The sequence below is a fragment of the Lipotes vexillifer genome, unplaced genomic scaffold (genome assembly GCF_000442215.2).
Source record: "Lipotes vexillifer unplaced genomic scaffold, Lipotes_vexillifer_v1.1 scaffold457, whole genome shotgun sequence".
Taxonomy (NCBI): Eukaryota; Metazoa; Chordata; class Mammalia; order Artiodactyla; family Lipotidae; genus Lipotes; species Lipotes vexillifer.
Genome location: NW_006781006.1, coordinates 517,308 through 536,594, shown reverse-complemented (window position 1 = coordinate 536,594; position 19,287 = coordinate 517,308). Strand labels below are relative to the sequence as shown.

The 19,287-nt window shown below is 43.5% G+C and overlaps 1 protein-coding gene across 1 annotated transcript in view; it reads left to right on the top strand.

The window, feature by feature from the left end:
* Positions 1-19,287, top strand: part of PTDSS1 (phosphatidylserine synthase 1) — a 68,032-nt gene that overhangs the window by 5,412 nt on the left and 43,333 nt on the right. The window contains exons 2-3 of the mRNA XM_007454422.1: positions 6,535-6,626; positions 18,233-18,277. Of these exons, the coding sequence (XP_007454484.1) occupies positions 6,535-6,626; positions 18,233-18,277 (137 nt within the window). The remainder of the gene's footprint in view (positions 1-6,534; positions 6,627-18,232; positions 18,278-19,287) is intronic.

The window sequence follows — 19,287 nt, the reverse complement described above, 5'->3', positions numbered from 1 at the left end:
GCATTCCTGGCCTGGATGGTACCCCTCCAGACACCTTTCTTGATTGTTCCAGGAAGCTCAGAGGAAGAAATGTTTATATACTTCTAAACATTTTTTTTATTATTGTATCTCTCCAGTTTTAGTATTTGTTTCTGTATCGATTTCTTGAGGCCAGATATCTCAATCATCACAGAATCCACACCCAGTAAATGCTAAATGAATCAAATATAAAAAAATCATTTATATAATATGAACTTTCAAAAACTATCACTCTTCTCTTTTAGTTGATATGTCAGCTATAATTCTTAAAAAGAATCCTAACTTTTTATAAAATGAAACGAATGTAGTCTTCAAAGATAATACCAAAGCTAGTTAACATCCGTCCACCTTGTAACCCGGGACTGAGTTTTCCATTGGGAGAGAGGATCCTTAACAGTGACTAGCCTCATAAACATGAGCCTACCTGTGTGTCTCAGTTTCAAGGAGTCCTATTAAAGAGATGGAAAGGAAAAGATAGGAGGGGGAGAGGGGACAATCAACTTTGCAGCCTTAGGAGTCAGGATAGAGTTCTTACCTTCCTGGCCCCAGGGAGACAGCCTTGTCTAAAAATTGTCTGTGAGTGAATGGAGTTTGTTTTCCCGGTCTCCTTGCCCACTGCCTGTAGCCTGTTGTTCAAGTTTAAGAATCTGAGTCCAAAGCTCTTTGAGTTCAAACCTTTGTTAAAAAAACTCAGGGCTTTCCTTATACTTGTCCTGCTTTTAGGGTTCTCTCCTCGGTAGTTACCTATACTCAAACAGGGGTGACAGAAGGAGTTGAGATGTTTGAGTACCTGATTGGTCAGCACCGGGGCAGGAAGGTGCAGTGGAGCCTGTGAACCCAGGCCGTGACTCCCCCTCACGTTACCTGGGTCTCGGGCCCGCTCAGCCCTGGCCTTTTGCTCTTTCTGGCACCCACCACATTGAGAAGGCCTGCTCTGTGCCAAGCGTTGTGCTGGGCACTGGAGATACAGTGGGTGAATGAGATGGGGCCTGAAATTACAATATTACTCTAATCCATTCAGTATTTTCACTGTGTATGGTCAGGGCTACCCCAGCATGCTTCTGGAGCTCCTCCTAAATTTAGCAGAACTTCGGGGAAAAGGACTCTGCCTCCCTAAGCTTGTCGGTATCATACCGGTAAGGGTAGCAGTCTTGACCTAGAGCCAGCATTCCAGAAGCCCTGGCACCTACCTCACTCTGCCTCTATTTGTTGTAACTGTGGGCAGGACAAAGCAAGAGCTTTATTTTCTTCATCCTTCAAGTGGAGATAATACTCCCCCACAGAACTGTGGAGCAGTTCAATCAAATGCCAGCTGGGAAAGGCCTTTGGAAAGTTCAGAGCCCCAGAGACCGAGGCGCTTGTTATTAGAGCCTCAGAGGACCTAGGAAAGAGGTCAGGGCACTGCCACGGCATCACAGTTGAAAGCTTGAAGTCCTTTTCTTTTTTGTTGCTGTAAAGTAAAATGTCTCATTTGAGCAAGAATCCTGAGGCCAGGAAAAGTCAAGATGGGGGTCTGGCAGCCCTGACTGCAGGTTATGAGCTCCCCTGGGGAGTGAGAACTACATTGCCCCTCAAAGCCTGAGGAGATGGTAACAACCCCACGAACAGGGGCCAGTCTTGTGTGAACAATCGAGGTGGTTTTTTGGGTTTGGGGGTGTCTTATCAGGTTAATCAGAGACAGTGCCAGCAAATTGAAAACTTTTCTCTCAGGCCAAAGTTATACCAAGATAATAATTTAATTTTTATGTCTTATTGTGCTTTTCATCATGATTCTCTCAAGAATCAGGACCAAGTTTGTTCATCTTTGTCCCCAATGATAGGTGTCAGCTAGCTGAGGGAATGGGTGGACAGACATTGTAAACTAATAACTGACAGGCCCTCTGTGCCAGGCACTGTTCTAAGTCCATTGCACGTGTTAATTTTTATCCTCACAACAACCCTGTGAGGTAGAACTATTATTACCCTTTGATATACTGAGGAGGAAACCAAGGCACAGAGAGGTTGAGTAATCTGCCCAAGGTCACACAGGCTGATAAGTGTGAAGTCAGAATTCTGGTCCATGCCGTCTGGCCACAAGCCTGTCTTCCTTGTCACTGCACCAAACAGCCTCCTAAAGGGGGAAAAACTTAGACTTTGGAGTCAGTAAAATGCACATTATGATCATTTCCCCCTTTGAGGGTGTTAGGAAGGTTAAGAGAGCTAACATGCAAAGCAGCTAGCTAGCTTTCTGAGTGCGGCACAGATCTAGTGGATGTCCAGAGATAAACCCTTCTGTCCTCTAATTGAGGGTCTCTGGAGTCAGTAGTGTGGTCTTTGGGGCCTTTGCAGCCAAGTTGCTTTTCACGGTTAACTACGGAAAATGTCTGTGTCCCTCAGCATATGGTTAAGTCTCTGGATTACTGGGAGCTGAGAGAGAAGAGGCCACACCAGAGCTTACAGAACGGCCCCGTGTGGTCAGCTTGTCAGGAGGCCGGTGGCGTGGGCAGCCTCCTCAGCCATGCATTCCGTTCTTTCTGCGCGCCCACCTCTTGCAGGGACTGTGCTGGATGCCAAGGGTACACCCTCTCTACTCTCAGGAAAGCCAGAGGGTGTATCTGGAGCTGCTTGTCTGATAGGACTCAAGATTTCTTCTTTAGCTCACCTGCCTAGCCTTCAATCTTTGATCACAGGAGTTTGATCTTCCTGTACTGTATATTTTCAGTTTTGCCAAAGATCTTGCCGTCCATCTTTGATACTTTTTGTTTTTCTAATTAGGCAAATATAAAACAGCCAACTTTTCAGGCTTGCTGCTGTTTTATTCAGGTTTAATTGGCCTTTTTTTTTACTTCTGAAACTAGACCATTCTTTTGATCCTTTCTAATAAAATGGCTCAAAATTTACAAAATTGCAGTTTCCTTGTTTTATCACTGATCTTAAGTTCTTACAAATTTAATGTTGATGTATAATTGACTTTTTTGAAACGTAACATACCTACATTGCTTAAAATCCAAGATACCCCAAAGGGTATATAGTGAAAAGTCTCGCCCCACTCTTCTTTTATCCTCTTTGGAGAAAACCAGTGTCACCATACCTTGGATGGATTTCCAGAGACATGCTATGCAGCCATGAGCAGAAGTTACAAGTTATATATACATATACACGCTCTCTTTTTTTGCATAGAAAGTTGCTTACTATATACTCACTGTTCTGCAAATTGCTTTGTTTACTTCTTGATCTCTTAATTTATTCTGTATCAGTTAATTAATTAAAAGCTTCATTCTTTTTACAGCTGCCTAGTACTCCATTTTGAGACGGAGCCATAATTTACTTAATCAGTCCCTTTTCGGTAGACGTTTAGTTGTTTCCAGGTTTTGCTAATACATATAATGCCACAGTGAACAACCTTGTACATATGTCATTTTTGCATAAATGAAGGTATATCTGTGAGATACATTGTCATACATGGAATTGCTGGGTCACAGTGTATATGCATTTGTAAATTAATATGTTGCCAAATGGCGCTCCATAAAGGTGGTATGTGAGAATGCCTGTTTATCTATTTCTGCATAGCCTCACCAGCTCAGTCATTAAATTTTTACCTTTGTCCATAAGGTAGATAAAAATGGTCTCTTTGTGTTGTTTCCATTTCCCCATCTCTTACCATGAACAAGGTTGAGCATCTTTTTTTTTCCACTTGCCTGAGAGCCAATGGATTTTTCTGCTGTGTGAACTGTCCATAACTTTTGTCCATTTTTCGATTTGCTTTTCTTTGTCCATTTGTTCTTTCTGTTAATTGATTTGGGGGGAGAGCTTTGTAATTAGGGGAATTAACCCTTTGCCTTCATATGAGTTGAAGATATTTTTTCCAAGTTTTTGATTTTGTTACTGATTTCTTTGCCACACAGATTTGTCAGCTTTCTCCTTTATGACTTCGGAGGTTTGTATCGTACTTTCGAAAGGCCTTCCCCACTCTGAGATTGCTGTGTTTTGTTTGGGGGTTTTGGTTTTTTTTTTAATTCTCCCATCATTTCTTCTAGAATTTTGTTTTGGTTTTACTTTTAGTTTCTTGAATCATCCAGAATATATTTTGGTATAAGTTGTGAGTTATGGGACTCCATCTTCTTTTCCTAGGCCACATTTATTCATTTTAGCCTTGCTTTTATTTTGTAACTTACAAACTGCATGCCCTGTGAAACTCTCTTATGCCATCCCTGTGCATCCACCATGAGTCAGGTTGATTTAGGATGACAGATAAGTTTTCATGAGGCAGTTTGGCAAAGAGGAAAGATCATCATCTTCAGAGTCTAGCAGGCCTGGTTTTGAATGCTGGCTCTGTAACTTCTTACCTCCACAATCCTGAGCAAGTTACTAAACCTATCTGAGCCTCTGTTACCTCAGATGGTTGATAATAGCCCAATGGGTTGTGACAATTAGAGATAATGTCTAGAAACTGCCTGTTCAGTGCCTGGCACACAGTAGACACTTGATAAACAGGAGCTATTATCGTTGCTGTCATTATTAGCAATACCAGTAGTGTGATTTGGTCTGAATGAGGACATTATGTTCCTACCCTCACTGTGTGTAGCCATCGTTCAGTAAAAGTTGGTGTTCCTGAAAGTTGGATATGGGGCTTCTCTGCATAAGCCAGAGGGCGTGGCAAGTGCCCTGGTAATGGTCGGGCTGGCATTTTTAGGTTGTGTTCATGACCTCTGGGCAGGTGTTTAATTATTAGTATGTCCATTAAAATAAGATTGTACTTTTTAATGCACTTCCTTCCTGCAGAAGGAAGTCTGTCTGATTCTGTAGTTTGGTTTTGTAATCAGATCTCTGAAGTTAACAGCCAAGCATTATTTGTCCAGCATTGTCCAGTTTAGGGTTACTTGGCCATATGATGACCTAGGAAACGTTTAAGATCTGTATGATCTCTTATTTCAGAACCTTATGCTCAATCCTGTCATAAGTCTGGAAATCATTTCATTGGGTGCAGAAACTGAGCAGCCTAAATAGAAGTTGGCATCTAAGTTAACTTCTGCTTTTAAACCGACACCCCAGGACCCAGTCCTTAACTAGGTAATTCATTATTGTTTCATTCCATACCTTTTCATGTATGTATCCTGACGCTCTAGAACTTCTTTCTACGCAAACTTGGTTTTCTTCTAAGATTTTTTTTTTGACCTGTCTCTTTTCCTTTAGTAATATTTAATCTTAATTTAATATTTGTCTTTTGAAAACTCTTTCACTACAGTCCTTCTCTAGATAAACCCAGCTTCTTTTATAATTTTAAGATTTATTGCTACCAGTCTCATCATCTCTAAACTATCTCCTTCCATTCTGTTTCATCTCATATTTTCTGTCTACTCATCCTGCGTCTTTCGAAACTGAAACACTGAACTTCCCTCTCCCAAGCTTCTCAATAGTTATCAATACTTCAGAAAATTCTACTGTCATGTATTTCTGTTTCCTCACTTTTGTTTGCTTCTCTGAGCCCCAGATATGTTACTAGAATCTTCTTTTTTGTTGAAAACTGTCAAAACCTAAATTCTTCACCATCCATGTTAAGAAAATTTCCATTTGGGAAATTTTACTTCATTTTAAAACAGTAAGTCTTCTTCCATAATCAATAATCAGTCCAGAAACATATTGAGGGCCTATTAGTGAATAATTCCCCGCCATTAGGAGTCTACTTTCTACAGAGAAGATAGACAACATATAAACCAACAAATGTAATCATTTCAGTTACTGGGATTATGGAGGAGTTAAACACAGTAATACATTAGAAATGACCAGGCAGGAGAGGGGGGAAGCTTATCTCCTATTTACAGTTCTTTTGCTTCTGCTCTGAGTTTAAATATTGTATTATGTTTTCTCTTAATTTTTCTTTCTTTCTTTAAATTAATTTTTATTGGAGTATAGTTGCTTTACAATGTTGTATTAGTTTCTTGCCGTACAGCAAAGTGAACCAGTCGTATTCACACGCTCTTAATTTTTCTTTTAACATTTTTTACTGGTGCTTTCTGATTATGTTACACTGCCCCATTTTTATTCATCCCTTAGATAGCCAACTGCCCATATTTGACAAGTGACTGCATAATCTCATTGCATTATTACCCTTATTCCTCATAATCTTATGCTTCCTTTCTGATTCCTGAACAATTTTTCTGCCACAGTCTATGTAGTAAAGGTCATCTCTAGTTAGTCTTAAAACCAAAAGGTATTTCTCCAAAATAAACCTTACCTTTTGACATCCTGGGTATTTTAAATTTTTTTTAAAGGACTGTGATTCTCAAATGCTTGTCTGAGCAGAATGTGTGTTGGGGTGTGAGGTTGCCAATTGCCTTCCTCGCCAGAACTGGACTTGACTATGACACTGTATTATTTTAGGAAATGATAGTGAATAGGAAATAGTGTGTGTAATGACTTAGCTCAGCAAAATAAAGTTAGCAATCCCCCAGTTTTTAGAACATGGAACTCTTATTCCTTCTAGGCTGACTATTTAGATCCAAAAATGAATACTCAATGTTCCTTTTCTATTTTCAGGGATGACTCTGTCCCAGAAGACAACATCTGGAGGGGTATCCTCTCCGTAATTTTCTTCTTTCTTATCATCAGTGTACTAGCTTTCCCCAATGGTAAGTGATATAATGCTTTACCACATTTCTCCTGTGCATTGTGCCCTTGTTGGTACTTTTGAGGTGCATGTCATCTGGAAGATGAAACTAGAGGGTGGAATAAAAAAAGACTCTTGAGTGTTGCATGGTGGTTAAGGGCACAGGCTCTGGAGACAGACTGCCCTTTCTGCCACCTCCTAGCTCTATCCCTCTTTAAGACATTTCTCTCTGAAATGGAGAGAAGCACAGGTGTAAGGGTTAAACGAATTAGAGCAAGTAAAATACTCTGAACAGTGACTGACAAATTGTAAGCTCTCAGTGAATGTCAACTATTGTTCTTGCTGCTGTGTTTGTTATTATCAGCTGAGTCATAAAATACTCAGTTACTGTTCAGTTACTCCTTTTTTGCTAAGGACAGGGTCAGTGCTCTAAAGAGTATTACTTAAATAATTGTTGTCTTAACTGTAAACTTTGTTGGGATAAGAATTTTCATTATCAGGTTGAAAAAAATGATTACCGTGAAATTTTCCCCCATCATGATTATAGAGTGAGGCCAAAGCCTTGGTTTAAAAACTAATTTGGTATCTTGCCGTACTTAAGATTCATACCTTTCCTGTGAATTGTCCCTTACGAGTTGCTTTAGTTTTTCTTATTCCCCTTTAGTACTTTCTCCCTGGAATATTCTCTATTTATTCTCTGCGAGTGATTTCTAAACGCTCACCTTTTATATCCTGTTTCTTTTTTTGTTTTTAAGTTTTTTTGTTGTTGTTGTTTTTGTTTGTTTGTTTGATGTAGACCATTTTTATAAAGTCTTTATTGAATTTGTTACAATATTGCTTCTTTCTGTCTTATGTTTTGGTTTTTTGGCTGTGAGGCATGCTCCCCAACCAGGGATCGAACCCACACTCCCTGCATTGGAAGGCGAAGTCTTAACCACTGGACCACCAGGGAAGTCCCTCCTGTTTCTTTTACACTTAGGATATTTTGTAACTGTTTCAGTCTTTTCTTATGAGTTATGCTCCATGGGCCCTGCTCAGGTTTTAAATATGATGATTTAAGATGTGCTTCATCTCCATCCTCCCATCGTAGAATATAATGTGTAATATTAAGAGCTCATTATGAACGTTACTCATTGTTGTCTGAAGCTGTACTGTGGTGATAGGATTCTAATACCACTTCCAGTGAGTGTGGCGGTGGGTTGGTGTCCCTGCACCAACAAGAAAGTTGAACACCAGCTACGTGTCCTACAGTGCTACTCTTTTCTGACACTGTCTACCTGGAGATAGCATCAGATTCCACAGGTTAAGTCCCACAAGGCTGCTGCTGCCCCCGTTGCAGATGCCAATCACAAGTCCAGGGTGTCACTTGTGCTTCTCACCGACCGTCTATAAATCCTCCTTGGGTTTGATAAATTTGTTAGAACAGCTCACAGGACTCAGGAAACCGGTTTGCTCACTAGGTGACTGAGAATATTAATCAAAAGCCAGATGAAGAGATGTGTAGGGTAAAGTCTGTGGGAAGGGGTGAGCAGCATCCATGACCTCTCCAGGCGCGCCACTCTCCCCAAATCTCCACGCCCTCACCAACCCAGAAGCTTTCTAAACCCTATCCTTTTAGTTTCCTATGGAAGTTTCATTACGTTGGTATGATTGATTAAATCTTTGGCCATTGATTCAACTGCCAGCCCCTCCCTGCTCCCCAGAGCTCAGGGGGTGTGGGACTGAGGGTTCCTACCCTCTAGTCCCATTGTTGGCTTCACTGACCCCCATCCTGAGCTGGCTTCCCAAAAGTCACCTCATTAACATAACAAAAGACGCTTCTCACTGTCATCACTTAGGAACTTCCAAGGAGTTTAGGATTCTCTTCCAGAAAGGGAACAAAGACCAAATACTTACTTCTTATAAATCACAGTATCACACATGGCAAGTCCTTTAGGCCTTCCAAAACGTTGGCAGTGGAATTTCATTCTGTGTTTTTGTGGGTTCTGCTGGTAGCATAATAATCCAACCAGTAAAACCATGATTCTGAATCCTTCAGGGAGTGGATTGTTCTAGACAGCCAAGTTATTTGGCAGCTGAATTTAGCTCTCTAACCACTCAAGCTTTTAGATTAAATTTTACTTTTATTTTATTTTTGTTATTGTTATTATTTTTTTTTTTTAGTGAAAACCTTTCAAGATATGAAAACCTCTGTCTTAGTATAGGCCTCTATAATGGAATACCGTAGACTGAGCGGCTTAAAACAGCAGAAGATTCATCCTGTGGCAGAATTCTTCTCCAGCTGTGAACCTGTGAAATCAAGCAAGTTCTGTGCTTACAGAATACAGTAGTGGGCCAGGCACAGAGTAGGCATTCCCATTCCCAAAGGAAGAAACAGGAAAGAAGGAAGGGGTGACAAGCCCCAGGCAAGTCCAAAGCGTAGGAAGACAAACTCTAGGAGATCTCTCAAGGCTTGATGCTCTGCCTTCCAGACCCACTGGAGTGGTAGTCTGCCTCCACAGCTTTCCCAGTGGGGGTCGAATCCCCAGGGCTCCGGTCCCCTGGCCCAGCAAAGCCGGGTGTTGGTCTTGCCCTTTGAAACCAAGGTGGAGGCTGTCCTCCCCCCCCTCGCCCCATGGCCCTGTGGTGGAAATGACAGCCCGGATGACCTCTGAGCCACCTTGGAGTCCTTCTTGCTATGTCTTAAAGGATAGCAAACGTTCACAGTCAGCTGTATGGTTTGGCCCTGTAGGGTCCAGGAGGTCCAACAGTCTTCAGCTCCAGGGTTAGAATTTCAACACATGAATTTTGGCGGGGGACACAGACCTTCAGCGCACAGCACCTGCATACCTTATGCGGGTATGACCAACATAGTTTGGCCTTTCCACAGTGATGAAAGTTCTGATAATGCAGAGTGATTGGAGTATGAAGATAAAATATTCAAGCTATAGATAGGTCATGGAATGAAGGGGGATTGGTCGCTATGGCATTTGCTTTCTAGGAAAAGTCCCCAGTGTTGAACAGCTTTTCTAGCTACTTGCCAACTTTCTTTTTCCTACCACTTCCTTCATATAAAGTCTCAGGATTTTAGGTTTAGGGAGAGCTTGGACCTTATGGAGCCCATCCTTTCTTTCAAGGGTGCTGTGCTATAGTGCAACTTAAGTGGCCACTTGGGGCATCAAGCCTTTTACACACACTGAAAATACCAGAGGCTATGGGTGGTCCCCCTGAGCTCTAGAACCTGGCCTTACAAAGATGGAGTAAGAATACAGCCCAGAAAGAGGAGATGGTGAGCTGCATCTCAGATTTGATACCAACACAAGGTCTATGGCCACCAGAGTCCCTAGGGAAGGTGAGTAGGTGACAGTTCAGGTAGTGGTCACCACCAGCCCCCTCAGCCTTCTACCTTCCGTATCCTGTGAAGTTCTGCTCCTTACTTCCCGGCCATCACTTGCTGCCATGAACATTATTGTTCTGCGCCCTCTATTGCTATTTCTCATCTTGTCTGTGCCCTGCCATCCTTTTTTAAATTTTTATTTTTAAATCAGTCAATCAGAACATAGTACGTGTGCAGGAAACTGATCAATCCAAAGGTATGTGTGTTCTTCAAGTCTCCAGCTTTCCTTGGCTGTGTGTTAATTGTTTCCTAGTCCTTCACAGCTTCAAAGTTTTCTTTTCTGCTTTTTGAAAAATTTAAACTTGCTATTTCTGAGAGCCATTTTGGAAGTCTGAGGATTCTCAGAGATCAGTCTCTCCATAGCCATGATTTTTTTACAGATATCCTTTCTGTGGAGCTTTGGCAGGAGCTGGGCTTTGGGGCTTCATTAGCAGCTGTTTTTCTTAAGGTTCCAAAAGCCCTGAAGGTTGGGGGATTAAATCTGTTGGACGTGACATTTTGCATGATTTCTGCTGATTTGTCCTCTCTTCCTTCATTAGAAGACATCTAATCTTCAATATCCATTTACGTGGCTGAGTCTCTCATGGTGGGACTGGGCTTTTGTTTTCCTCTTGGAAAGATAAAAGTTGTGTGTTTTATGCTTTTCTTATCCTGGCTGCCTGAGACTTTATGATACACACAAAGCGGGGAGGACCCACAGGGCTCATGTAGTTCAGTCTGCTCCGTTTACGGCTCGGGAAGCTGAACCCAAGGCCATCAGTCACCCCTGAGCTGCCACCCGGCCTCTGATGCCGGCCTGATGTTAGGGCTCCGGCTCCTACACATTCCTGTACTCGGCGGCGTCCTGGCCCTTTCTCATATGAGGCCCATCGTGAGGTGTTTCGTCTCTGTCTTCTGCATGTTTCTATCTCCCTCTGCTTCTTCTCTCTGTCAGTCTCTGGCTTTTCTTTTTCCCAGGAGCGCAGTCTTAGGGCCTGAGTTGGCCCGTGCCTAGTGTGCTTTGGACCTCACGCCCAGCAGCGGTGGTTGTGCCTTTGCTCCTCTGGAGCCCAAAATGTCAGCCCGCAGATTGATCTGAACCTTCCACCACCAAAACCAAGGGCTCAGATTTAGAAAAGGACAAAGTCCGTTCAGCATTGTGTGCAGGAAGGATAAGGACGTTAGGGAAGCAGTGCCTGGAGGGACTGTCTTGCAGCCACGTGTACAAAGCAAACACAGTGTCAGCCTTGCTCTCTGAAGAGCCATTTGCTCACACTTTACATCAGATTAGTAAAACTGTAAGTTTTCCACATTAAAGAATGCTGTTATTGAATATTTTTTAAATTGGGAGTGGCCTTGGAGGGCGCCATAGATTTGATGGGGGAGCTGGCAGGCACTGGGAAAGGGTACTCCTGGGCATGTGGCTGCCCCCCACAGCTGGCAATCAGACTACAGCCTTTGCAGGAGCCATGATGCTAGGTGGATGCTTCTCCGAGTGGAATAGACACGACTCTCCTTGTTCCAGTCTCGTCACCTTCTCTTCCTTTCTCCCCACCCTTGGCACAAATTCTCAAATTAAGTAATGGAATGAATGGGAGCAATGGAGCCCAGCATTTGCCTTGTCCTTGAAAGGCAGTTTTGGGGAAGTGCCTACAGTGGATGGCATTCCCAGAATGGCTCTGTTTTGGCAACTTCAAACGCATTTATCCTTGACCTAGTAAAGGCTGCCCTGAACGTTTAAGTATAGACCTAAATTTGGTTGTGTCCATATGTCTCATATGTGTGAGTTTACATATGCTCTCTGTGTGCTAGAATTGATCAATTCCTACAGGAGGGGCCCTCTGGTTCTTTTTGTACAGAGTCTAGATAGCAAAGAAGGCCCTTGACTTTCTCCATGAGGTTTATAAACAGGATGCTTTTGGCCACAAGTAATAGGAAACCCCTTTCAAAATGGCTTAAAGGATAAATAAAATGTTTGCTTTCTTACATTACAAGAAGTTCTGAGATAGAGTGGTTCAGGGTTGACTAATTCAGCAGCTCAGTGACACGTGAAGACCCAGGTTCTTTACCTGTTTCTGCTCCACCATCTTCAGCAAGATGCCTGTGCTTTGCTGCCCTCGTGGTCTTGGGACAGCTGCTGCACTGCTGAAATGTAGTCACAGACAGTGTCCAACGGAAGAGGAGGTCATGTCTTCCCATGCATCTTTTTAAGAGTGAAGAGGACTCTTCTAGAAACCCCCCAGCACACTTGCCCTCACTCCTCTTTGATTAGGCTTAGGCCACATGCCTCTGCTCCAAGCAGACCTGAGGACAGGCGTTTACAGTAGCTGGAGGACATGAGAGGCACATCATAGATCTCTAGTAGATCTTCACTGACTGAAAGAATAAAAGAAACAGGATAACCTCCATTGGCTTAGAATTTACCCCTGAGTTACATGGGGGAGGAGTGGGGACTCAGAATTTCATTTGACAGTCAACAGGCTGAGTCGCGGGGTGAGGTCTAGAGTTCCTTCCTTCAGTCCTACAAACAGACATGGAGAAAGACCCTGAGGGGAGACCTTGGAGGGGGAGGAGGGTCTGTTACCTACGCCTGCTTCTTTCCTGCTGTCTTCTCTCCCATTCTCCCTCTTTTGGTTCCCTTGAAAAAAATATTTTAAATGCCACGTCCACCTCCTTATAGCAACTGACACTCAAGTGTAAGTGTAATTTTAACTATGCCACTGTGTCATTGGAGTGTAATTACAATTGCATCATTCTGTCACTGGAGTGAAATTTAGAAACCTGTTGCATCTCCAGCTGGCTGTGAGATTTCTTTCAACAGGTGACTTCCGTGTACTTTTCCAGCTCCTGAGGGCCTCCATGGACTCTTCCTGCCCTTCCCCCCCCCCACCCCGACCCAAACCACCACAGCCTTACCCTGTACCCCCAGTGCCCGGCCCAGAGTGGCCTCTCAATCAATATATGTTGAATTAGGAATGAATCTGCCAGGAAAAAAAAGTTCACAGATTAGCCCTCTCTTTTCCTTTCCTCATCTGCAAGAGTAGCACCATTCAGCAGTTCTTCAAGGTATTTTGAAGAGAGTGAGATAACTAATATTTCTTGATTTTCCTGCGTTTATCCTTCCCTTTCTCCTTCGGCCTCTTCTGATTTCTCTGAGCTGAGATAGTGCGAATCACATCTCCTTGACGCATGAAGGTGATTAAAATGAGGGAAAAAAAGGTACCGTGTCCCCCCATTCTCTGTCTCCCACTCCACTACTTTTTTCTGTAGAAAAATTCTTTCTTAGGTTTGAAATTTGCTTAGAGGTAATTTTATTCACCTTTTCTAGGTTTTTCCTAGAGGAATTTAAACTTTCAAATCATACAAATCAAATATCTCATGATTTTATTTGTCAATTATACCACATAAAGCTGAAAAAGAGATAATAAAGAGAAGAGGCAGACCGAGAGGACCCAAAGGCACAGACGCGCAGCTGCAAAGATGCAGCTTCTGACTTTGGTTAAAAGGATCCTGCCTCCCTAGCGTTGATCCCTGGAACTCCGTTATTCGTGGATATGACAATAGGTTGCTGGCTAGTCAAGCTGTGATCTTGTGTTTTGACTTCAGAGGAAGTGTTTTAAATGCTTGCTTTCTCAAGGCAAAGTCGTTTGGTTTCTATTGTCTTTTGAAATAAAACTTGCTCTTAATATCTGATTGAAAATGAAGTGTTCTAGACGTAGGGACTGATGAGAAAGTAAAACGTAATTTTTCAATGTGCCTTGCAAGAAAACCACCTTTGTAAATAAAACCAGCACTTGTTTCTCCATCAGCACCCTGAGACACCTTCCCCATCTCTCCTGCATAACTGACCTGAAGACCCAGACTCTTCCAGGCCGCTTTTACCAAATAAGAAATAAAGTATAGACAAGAAGCCCACCGTCAGATGGGTCACTCCTACTGATGTCCTGGCCATAACACTGGTCAGAGTAAGACCACCGAGAAAATAGTTTGCTGGGGAATAAGACCTGTGGGAAGGTACTGGGATGAGGTAAATGTTCCGGGAAGGCTATACTCACCTGGGCAGGTGGATGCTGTAGGAGGCTTTCAGGGTGACTTGACCAGAGTAACCAAGTGTGGGTGACCGAGTGAGCATAAGTATCAAGGCTTCTCATACAGGAAAACGCCAGCCTCATCCTTGATATTTTAAAAAGCAAAATAGTATTTTCAGCAATATTATTGTCTTTGATGGTGAAGAGGCGACTCTTTGTGAGTAAAGCTACAGGCATGTACTTCTGGAAATACAGCATGAAAGCATTCAGAATTTCTTCTCAGAAAGAAGAGGACAGATTGGATGACTGAAGTGAACCCAACGGGATTGGGTTTTAAAGTTAGCAACTGAAAGGTCACCTAACATTCCAGGTCCTTATCTTGCCTTTTGTAGGCAAAAGGGCCCAGTGATCTGTTCTCACCACCTGATTCAGGACAGAGCTCCTTGGTGCTCTGCTCTCTGTTCTGAAACCCACCGCATCAGATTTCTGAAGCCTTCCTCAGATCAAGTGCAAGGCAGAAAGGACTTTTTTTTAAATTGTATTTTATGAGAAACATTTATGAAGTAATATTATGATATATAAATGGGATATTAGAGAAGAAAGGAAAAAATTCAATAGCAGCAAATCAAGATGAGCCTTTAAGAAACCAAACTGCAGTGCAGTAAGATGAAAATTCGCTTTCCAGGCCCTGGAACGTGTGTATGTCTCTGGAATCACAGCCGGACAGAGAGAAATACCTAGGGCTGAAGTTGTTACCTGTTAGGTTAAGGGGAGCTTAAGGCCCCATCAACCCCCAATTCCTCAACCACTCTATCCTCTTATTACTCTGGAGCACACTGCTTAGGGTTAGATATAAGAAGGGGCCGAGGGCTTCCCTGGTGGCGCAGTGGTTGAGAGTCCGCCTGCCGATGCAGGGGACAGGGGTTCGTGCCCCGGTCCGGGAAGATCCCACATGCCGCGGAGCGGCTGGGCCCGTGAGCCGTGGCCGCTGAGCCTGCGCGTCCGCAACGGGAGAGGCCACAACAGTGAGAGGCCCGCGTACCGCAAAAAAAAAAAAAAAAAAGGGCCAAGTTCTGTTTTCCAAAGGCTGCTCTTAAAGTAATCAAAGGCCGACGAAGACTTTGGAGGCCTTTCTACTGGTGGATTGTGATGCCCGGGAACGCGTATCAGTTCCCTGCCTTCTCCCTCACCTTGCTTATCAATTCCACATCGCAGCAGCGCTGAACACCACTCACTAGCTTGCCTGTCTCTTGCCCCTGTCCTGGCCCCGAGACAGTCCTGGCTCAGCCCGTCAACTCCTCCCCTCCCCCCGCCCCTCCCAAGCTGGCCCCGTTCTGACAGTTGATGGGAAAGTGCACATGGGCTCTCAGACCTGAGGTGGAGTCCTGTGAGCCGTGTGGCCCTGGGTGAGTTCCTTATGCCCCAGTGTCTTTATCTATAAAATGGGAATGATGGTGGTCCTCTCACCACCCCACTGCCAAGTACCGATTGGGCATGGAATTCTGTTGCAAGCCAAATAATCATAAAATTTCAGAGTTTCACCTTGTAAGAAGAAATCATAGAGAAAGCTGGGGTCCCACGTTATGTCTGAGGAGTTAATTCAATAGTTTGGATGGTCATACAGAGTGAAGTAAGTCAGAAAGAGAAAAACAAATACCGTATGCTAACACATATATATGGAATCTAAAAAAAAAAAAAGGTTCTGAAGAACCTAGGGGCAGGACGGGAATAAAGACGCAGATGTAGAGAATGGACTTGAGGACACGGGGAGGGGGAAGGGTAAGCTGGGACGAAGTGAGAGAGTGTAATGGACTTATATACACTACCAAACGTAAAATAGATAGCTAGTGGGAAGCAGCCGCATAGTACAGGGAGATCAGCTCGGTGCTTTGTGACCACCTAGAGGGGTGGGATAGGGAGGGTGGGAGGGAGATGCAAGAGGGAGGAGATATGGGGATGTATGTATATGTGTAGCTGATTTACTTTGTTATAAAGCAGAAACTAACACACCATTGCAAAGCAATTATACTCCAATAAAGATGTAAAAAAAAAAAACAGTTTGGATGAAGTAATGCTTACAAACCAAACTGCTACCATAAGACAAGTCATTCCTGGTGACAAGTCAAGCTATTAAAATTACTTAAGACAAATTTAGCCATCAGTTTTCCAATAACTTGTGAAGAAATTTTACCAGGTTATGTTACCTGGGAGGGGATTCTGGTTTCTATGCTTTGCTGTGCCTTTTTTGAGAAAACAGCTGATTAAAAAGAATACAGGTGTCCCATGCTGTCTGAGCCTTTGCTGTCAGACCTCAGAAATCGAACAGACACAGATAAACTTTCAGACAAATCCCTCACTTATCTGAGCTCTCTCAACTTGCCATCCAAAACGCAGACACCATATTATTTTGGATAAAGTAGAGTCCCTCAAACTTAACTCATCTTCTGATCTCTCCTCATTTAAACTCAGAAACTGAATCGATTTGGAGGGTGGAGGCACTTGTAACTGATATTACTAAAATGAACTTGACTCATCCAAAGATAGCAGTTAGAATGTTTCAGTGTGGTCTTTTTTTTAATTTTATTTTTACTTTTTGTGGTACGCGGGCCTCTCACTGTCGTGGCCTCTCCTGTTGTGGAGCACAGGCTCCGGACGCGCAGGCTCAGCGGCCATGGCTCATGGGCCCAGCCGCTCTGCGGCACGTGGGATCTTCCCGGACCGGGGCACGAACCCGTGTCCCCTGCATCGGCAGGCGGACTCTCAACCACTGCGCCACCAGGGAAGCCCTCAGTGTGGTCTTTTTAAGAGGAGATGGGCCCTTTAGAATGAGTCCCAGAATAAAATTTACAATGTAATGTTTGCTGCAGAGAGGATTCCTGGTCATAAGCAACAGAAGCTGACTCTGCTGACACAAAAGCCTATTCTCCGATACTGACTGGCTGGAGGAATCCTAGGAGGGCTAGGAAACCAAGCCCCAGGCTAAGTTTCTAGGAGCTGGCGGCACATCACCCAGGACTGGTCTAATGAGTGAGCCTTGGCTACAGTCTGTCCCACCATCACGTGTACAGAGAACTCTAAATGGAACTGCCTCTGCCACAGTCGCCAGTGCCACCTTCACCAGTGTGAGGAGTGCCACCTCCCACTAGTGTCCCTGCTGGCCTGGGCCAAAGGGAGAGGAGAGCTCTGCATACTTGCCTCCACTGTCACCCGCTCCTGATGCTGTCTGGCGTGGGTGCGACTAAAGGACCAGGACCCGCTTACAAGGAAGCTGTGCAGCAAGCTCTGGCATCTCTTCTGGAGATATGAGATCACAATGCTAGAAATCCTCCAAGTGCAGGAAGGCGTGGGCAGCCCCAAATAGGTCAGGTGCCCTCTAGAACAATGGTCAATATTTGCGAGCTGTAGCCCTTCAGTTGGTGGTAAATCAGTTTAACAGATCAAGGCCCAGCTTACTTGCATTCGTCTTCTATTATTTTTTTTTAATGAAATAAAATAGAAGACAGAGTATTGTTGTATCACTTGTAGTAAGAGTAAATTTCATCCTGTGAAACTTTGGTTTCCCTCCTGTGGAATCTGCATCTGTGTATCTGAGCTACTCAAAGGTATTTTGTTACCACAGGTCATGATCAAAAGCTCCTGCACTAGCATGTTCCACTGCTCCAAGGGTTTGCTTTCAGTGTCACTCCCCATTGCACTTGTTTTCCAGGCACGGTATTTCTCTCTTTTATTGTCAGAGCCCCTCAGTGTCTGCTCTCTTTCTCTCTCTCTCTCTCTCTCTCTCTCTCTCTCTCTCTCTCTCTCTCTCTCACACACACACACACACACACACACACACACACACACACACACACACACACACACACAAAATGTCCAGTAGCTCCTGGGGGACTGTGAGGTTTCTTGTTAATGTCCAGTAAGTATTACATGCAGTTAAAGGCTGGCCTGGTGACCTACTCGCTGTTATAACATTGTGTCCACGGGAAATTATGATCTGAGTTAAGCGTTAAAAAAAAAAAAAAGCCTCTGTTGAGATTGATGCTTGTTACAATTGTGGGGAATGGTTGTTACAATGTGGATAAAACATTTCAACCTAGACTTTGATCCCAGAATATTTATGTAGAAAAAAAATTTAACAGTGGAGAGCTTTTTTTAACCCTTTATCTCTGTGGAGATCAGCATCACTGTCTTTATTTTAGTCTTGGTTTGAAAGCAGTCTGTTCTGACCTTGTTATGTTATCTCTGCAGGTCCGTTTACTCGACCTCATCCGGCCTTGTGGCGAATGGTTTTTGGTGAGTTACCCATTAGTCGGTTTAAAAATCCATTCTACTTGAAGCAAATCTTTTTCTGTATATTATAGCAGTTTTCCTTACCACCCTACTGTAAAACTTAATAACTTTTTACTTTTTGGTGTTCCTGGTATCAATTTTTTATTAAAATGCTCTGCCACAAAAAAGTGCTGGTGACAGCTGAAATTCTCATACACATGAACTGTTTCTAGCCCCCACCCCTACCCCTGTCACCACCCCGCCCCCATGCTGTTGTCTGTTAATGCACAGGATTTGACATGAGGGAATGTGGCTTGTTCTTCCTGACGTTGCCATTCGCTAGTGCAAGCTCACGTGCATCGTATGAGCACGTTTGTCTCATCAGCATCCAGGAGGGACTGAAACCCCAGCAAACTCCCCAGTGTTGTGAATGGGAAAGAGCTTAGAAAAAGAGAAGTCTTAGCAAAGAGCCCTGATTTGAACTAAGGTTTAGTGATAAGCATCTCATATAAATGTTGGATCTCTTATGGTTACTTGATTTCTAGTCCAAAGAGTAAAACCACCTGAGTGGATTTAAAGCATAGCTTCAGAACTTCAGATATTGGCTTCATCTTACCTAAATAATCATCAAATAAGTTATACAAGGTTCAGAAAATTTAATCTTATGCAAAAGGACCTAAAAATGGACATTTGGCTCAAGTTTGTTTATTTTTCACCCTTCAGAGATTATAGGCAAATCTCTTTGAATTTAGTAATGAATCTTGGTCGTTCGCTCAGCAGGTGTTCACCGAGTCCTGCGTGGGTGGCTGCTCTGGCCCGGAGGCTGCAGGTGGAGGGGCCCCCGGGCAGGGAGGGCAGCTATAGCAAACACACTGTGAAACAAATCAGTAATCAAAAAATAGCTGATGTCACAAAGCGCTAGGAAGTTTATTAAAACCACAAGAGGCAATAGTGACTAAGTAGCGGCTTTCACTTTCAGGTGAGGGGTGGCTTGAAGGAAGTGTGCTTAAGCAGAAACCCGCCTGTAAAGAAGG